Source organism: Lipotes vexillifer, unplaced genomic scaffold (genome assembly GCF_000442215.2).
Source record: "Lipotes vexillifer unplaced genomic scaffold, Lipotes_vexillifer_v1.1 scaffold1048, whole genome shotgun sequence".
Lineage (NCBI taxonomy): Eukaryota > Metazoa > Chordata > Mammalia > Artiodactyla > Lipotidae > Lipotes > Lipotes vexillifer.
Window position 1 is genome coordinate 2620869 of NW_006785351.1, and position 6248 is coordinate 2627116.

General features: G+C 40.6%; 1 protein-coding gene across 1 annotated transcript in view; it reads left to right on the plus strand.

Moving 5' to 3' along the window:
- RGS5 (regulator of G protein signaling 5) overlaps positions 1-5722 on the plus strand; it is a 48009-nt gene extending 42287 nt beyond the window's left edge. Inside the window, exons 4-5 of the mRNA XM_007457402.1 lie at positions 1174-1340; positions 5561-5722. Of these exons, the coding sequence (XP_007457464.1) occupies positions 1174-1340; positions 5561-5722 (329 nt within the window). The remainder of the gene's footprint in view (positions 1-1173; positions 1341-5560) is intronic.
- Positions 5723-6248: the final 526 nt, after the last annotated feature.

Below are 6248 nucleotides of genomic sequence, written 5' to 3' on the forward strand. Positions count from 1 at the left end.
TATAATTTGGGTTTTAAAAAAAACATATATATATATATATATATATATATATATATATATAGAGAGAGAGAGAGAGAGAGAGAGAGAGAGAGATGGCTTTAAAAGGAAGAAAATATTGAAGATATAGAGTGATTTTTCCTTTGTTCCTCTCCAGTGCCTTCCTAAATCCTGACCTTGCCTTCTACTTATCTACCACTTTGGAGGTTAGAGCTGGAGGGGTAGGAAAGAAAAAGAAAACAAAAGGATTAGGCCCAAGAATCTCTAATAGATAGATAGCTAGATAGATATTCATATATAGATGTATATATATTTAAATTATAAGCTGAAATATATTCTACATGAGCAACAGTGCACTGAAAACAGAATCACAGTAGTTATAATTATACTGAATTTAATATGTTTATAGACTGATGTATAATTGATGGGCATAGTAACTACTCTGCAAGTGGTGACTTCATTGGGCCCCTTCCCACTCCTCCTTCAGGTCTCAAATGGAATGTCACTTTCTCATGGAGGCTTTCCCTAAACCTAAAACTAGGTTAGGACCCCTTTTGTTACTCTTACTATCTTTCGTATGGTTTTCTTTTGTTGTGTACATTTATTTGTGTGTGTTTCTTCATTTTCTTTTCTACCTCCCCCAAGATCTATAAACTTCATTAGGGCCGGAACCATATCTATTTTACTGACCATAATTCCCAGAACATGATATTTGCTCAAAAATCATCTGTAGGAAAAAAAAAAGACTGTAAGTAGTTCATACATGAGAATCAACATTAATGTTACTTACACTACCAAATCAAGTTTTAAACGTACTTTTTTCCTTTTGGTAATTGATAAGTATCCAGGATGGCATTAGTGTTCACAGTGTCCTTGGATGTTATATACAGGTAAACCTTCATCACCTAAATATAGACTGTCTGGATCTGAATTCCAGCTCTGTCACTTACCAGGTGGTTAACTAAAGGCAAGTTACTTGATGTCTCTGACTTCATTTGTAAAATAGATTTGTAATGAGGAGCAAATGAGTTAACTTTTGTAAGGTTATGGCATAAATGACAGGAATATATAGTAAATAAACCTAGGCTACAACGTGGGATATAGTGTTAGATAGATAGATAGATGATAGATAGATAGGGTGAATACATTTCCTCGAATAACCTTTTTCCTTGCTAGACGGACTTGCCAGTTTCAAAAGTTTCCTGAAGTCTGAATTTAGTGAGGAAAACCTTGAGTTCTGGATGGCCTGTGAGGATTACAAGAAGATCAAGTCCCCTGTCAAGATGGCTGAGAAGGCAAAGAAAATTTATGAAGAATTCATCCAAGCGGAGGCTCCTAAAGAGGTTGGTCCTGATGGGAAGGTGGGTGAGTGTGGTCAGTGGGGGTCAGTTCAACAACTTCCCAGGAAGGATTTCCAACTGCAGTACACTTTGCAGCCACAGGCTATTCCTATTTGAGAGTGGGCCACCTTTCATAAGCGCCTACTGAGTGGAAAGGCAGAGCAATACAGTCGAGCAGGTATGAACTTGAACTCTGTTTAGGCCACTTTCTAAGCAATCATGGGTCTCTTTTCAGTAGTATGTAATCGCAAGTCAGAATGACACTAGTTGTATAATCTTAGATAAATTATTGAGTCTGTCTGAACTTAGTTTCTTTCTTTGGGAAAATGAGGGTAATGAAGGCTATTTTTGCAGGATTGTTGTGAGGATGAAATTAAAGAGCGGACGTGAAAATGTATATCTCAGCATTTGAACTAATGAATGCTTACTGAATGTTTCTATCACTTAATTTCTTCTCTCTGCCTCTTCCCTTTCTCCTCCCTTCCCTTTCTTTTTTTATGAAAACTCTCTCTTTTCCCTTCTATTCTCCCCCATCCCGTTGTTTCCCCCAGGTCTTTTCCATTTACACTCTAGTCGGGGGAAAACAGGGTTTCTACTTACAAAAATCAAATGATTACAAGGTAATAGTGCTAGAGATGTCAGAAGACAATGTACCATGAACTGACTGCTAAAGACAAGATGTGTGTTGATTTCAAAGAGGATTTGGGGTAGTTTATCTGCCCTTTGCTGTTTATGAAACTGAATTGAAAAAGCTTTCTGTAGAATTCAGGATGGCCTCAGCAAGACCTGTTCACCATGTTTGGTCGGGTCACTAATTTCACATTGCACCCCATAATCCAATCTGGACATCAAGCGTTTCATCAAGATTTGGGGTCAATCACAGGGGTGATCTGAGCAAAACCTCTAGGTAGGCAGTAATTAACAAGATTATTTGAGAGGGGAAAACCCCAATATCCTTTTTCTCTCTCAGGGGCTCTAGACTCTTGAGGTCCCACCATTTGATATTTATTCCTTTGGTAATACATTATTCATCACTGATCTTTTTTGAAAGATAAATATGTTTGAATGGATGGACAAATTATATACCTAATACCAACAGATGAGCTCCCTCCATGACACAGGATGTGGAGGTCAGGATCATGAGAGTATAGAGCACCATGGGTCAAGGTGGAGAAAGTGAGAGTCCTAAGATGGAACTGGGCTTAGTCTTGCTGTGGAATCTTATCCAGATCTCCTCTTCTACTCCTCAGGCTCCCACCCTATGCATATATGTTAACTTCCCCTACTTCTGATGCCTTTTGTGCTGGGACATTATTCTTCTATCCACGTGGAATCTCTATTTGTAATGTTACCAAGGAGATTAGTACTAAATTTGACACCCATTTCCTGATTTCAACTGATCTCCCATTTCCAGCCTATCTTCCTACCAACATAATTCCTATTTACAGAAGACTAGGATTTGTTGCAATATCTGCACATCGTGGAGACCCATCTGGACTATTGTTTTGAGCTCAAGGAAAACTTTGTTCTCGAGGTTCCTTACTAGAACATTGGTGTTTATCATGAAAATATGAGACATTAAAAATGAAGTTTCAAGGGCTTCCCTGGTGGCGCAGTGGTTGAGAGTCCGCCTGCTGAGGCAGGGGTCACGGGTTCGTGCCCCGGTCCGGGAAGATCCCACATGCCGTGGAGCGGCTGGGCCCGTGAGCCATGGCCGCTGAGCCTGCGCGTCCGGAGCCTGTGCTCTGCAACGGGAGAGGCCACAACAGTGAGAGGCCCGCGTACCGCAAAAAAAAAAAAAAAAGAAAAATGAAGTTTCAAAATAAACAAAACCCTGGCTGAGTTACTAGGACACACAAATGGTGGCCCTCATTATGAGAACCTGTGAGCTCAAAATAAAACAGCCTTGGCCTCCAGTCTCTGAGCTGGGCATCAGAGAGAATGTGAATCCCACTCCTGACACATAATAAACATTCAGTGAATATTTGTGAGATGAATGGGTGCAGATATCCCAACCCAGACCTTTCTCAGTGTGTACCTTTGGGCAAGTTTCTCACTAAAGCTCTCTAATTCTCAGTTCCCTTAACTGTAATCATCTCACATATATGTATGTGTACCTAGAGGATGTTTAATAAATTGTAGCTGTTATTTTTAAAATTCTCCAACTCTTGTATTTTGACCCCCAAATTTACTATTTCATTTTGATGACCAGCAGATTGACCTATAAAACAAATTTACCCAGGCAAATAGCAATCTAAATTTTCTTTCTCTGAATATTCACCTCAGTTCTTTAAGATAAGGAACTAAAGGAGAGATACAGTTGTAAAAAAATTGGAACTAAGATTAAAAAAAGAGAAGTGACCCTGCGTAGTTCAATAAGTAGAAAACTCGTATATTGCAGATTGTCAACTGTCCATATTTTAAATTAATGAAAAATATTTTCTTTGCTCTCTAGTAAACAGATGAGTATATATCAAAATGATTCATTAGAGGAACCCATGCACATAAAACTTATAAGATAAATAGCTGTTTTTGCTGGTGCATGCAGTGTGTTAGAAAGTTTTAAATACTTCACTTCTTTAAAAAATAGGATTAGGGGATAATTCTATAATTTTTAGAAATGCAACTATTTGAGTAAGACTGCCCACCTAGCTCAGTATATATTTAAAAGAAGGAAGAAACATCGCGAGAAGAATAACAGACTGAGAATAGAGAAATACGCATTATAGCCTCACCTCTGTCCCTCACTAGCTGTTTGTGGGCCTGTAACGACCTCTCTGGGTCTCGGAGTCTTCACCTGTGAAGGCAGGAGTCAGACTACCTCACCTCTGAGGCTGTTTCCAGTGCCTCCTGTGTAGTCTTCTGCCATTCCTGCATAAAGCACACAGGCCCCTCTCATCTGTGGAAAACATGTCATAGCCTCAACTCACTTCATCCTGGACCTTCAGTCACAGTCACTCCTGTGTGTTCTGGCCTCGTACTCCCCAATCATGTCTTTGTCCCTGACTCTGACCTAAAGCTGCTTCATAATTCTCTGAGCCCAAATAGCTTTTCTCAGTTTCAAGAACTTCTAGCAGCCCAGGAGAGACCTAAAACATTTTCTCATGTTCCAGTTCAAAATTATTGGTTGATTTGTTTCTTTCTCTTTTACATGCAGACTCCTTAAGAGTCATTGAAACATACAACGTGATTTCTCTCAAATCATACTCAGACAAGCCCAGGCAGGTTGTACACTGTACAACTCCAGGGGCCATTTACACGGACCCTAACATGAATGGTGTCCCTGGGAGTGGCTCGCTGTAGTAGCCCTGCATTCAGGACAAATTAATGCCTTCCAACATTGCAGTCTACTGGGTAAAAGCAATATTGCTGGGCTTTTGAGTTTTCTCTCTACCACTTATGATCTTGGGCAAGTCACTTAACATTTCTGTCCCTCAGGTGTAAAATGTAGGTGTCAGTATTGCCTCCTAGAGTTGTAAGATTCAATGAATTCATAGCACAGTGCCTGTAAAAGTTAAGCTCTCCGCACTCAGTAAGCATTAGCTGCTATTGTTATTATTGTTGCACTAGAACCATTGTTTCCCACTTCGTTTCAGGAAAAGACCAAATTTCTTTATTCTTCGAGAACCATGCAAAAGGTCTTGGATCCCTGGTCAGAAGTTCTTTCTCCCTCTTCATTCTCCCCACTAGGTGTGAAACCAAATGCTGTGGTAGGAGGACTGTGGGATTAGGCATCAGGATACTTGGATTCAGAGTCTCTGCTTTCAGAGTCTCTGCATTCAAATACATTTATTAGTTCTGTGATCTTGAAGAAGTCTCTATCTATATCTATCTATCTATCTATCTACCTACCTATCTATCTATCTATCTATCTACCTATCTATCTGTCTATCTATCTATCTATCTTTCTATCTTTCCCCTACAAAAGGAAACACTCATTCTTAGGGTTATTGTGAGGATTATATGAGGTCTGCATGTGTTGGTTGCTTGTTTCTAACAGTGGGTGTCTAACACTGGTTGATCTTAATCTGAGTCATGCGTTTGTTGAAGCATTTGTTGAAGTTGCCTTACCCCACTGTGTATAAAATAGAAATGATATTTCTCACTTTCTATGACTCTCTTCCCCTCATGTGTCATACTGGTGAGAAATTCCACTTCTCTCCCAACCCCTCCTCAAATCCCACAACCTGGCTGACTCAGTGACCCTGTTTCCCGTCTCACAGGTGAATATTGATCATTTCACGAAGGACATCACAGTGAAGAACCTGGTGGAACCTTCCCCAAGCAGCTTTGATGCGGCCCAGAAAAGAATCCATGCCCTGATGGAAAAGGATTCACTGCCTCGCTTTGTGCGCTCTGGGTTTTATCAGGAGTTCATTAAGTAGCAATGCAGTTGGTCTGTGAGAATCTCCCAACAGTTATTTCCTCCACAATAACCCTGCACTTTCCAGCAACCCACATATTTTCCTATAGCAGCTTGTTGCTCAAAGACTCTCAAACAGAAAACCCCAGGGAGTGTTGCTTCCTCCTTTGCCCACATTGTTTTGGATGTTTATCTATTGCCCAAATGCCTTCCTTTTCCAATTTCTTCTTTCTGCCCCCATTCCTAATTAAGCTCTACTCTTGTATGTTGTTGTGAAACTCAATCAGAACGACAGAAAAAAATCTATCAGAGGAAATATAAGATAAGAATATGGGGCTTCCCTGGTGGCTCAGTGGTTGAGAGTCCGCCTGCCGATGCAGGGGACACGGGTTCGTGCCCCAGTCTGGGAAGATCCCACATGCCGCGGAGCGGCTAGGCCCGTGAGCCATGGCCGTTAAGCCTGCGTGTCCAGAGCCTGTGCTCCGCAACGGGAGAGGCCACAACAGTGAGAGGCCCACTTACCACAAAAAAAAAAAAAAAAAAAAAAA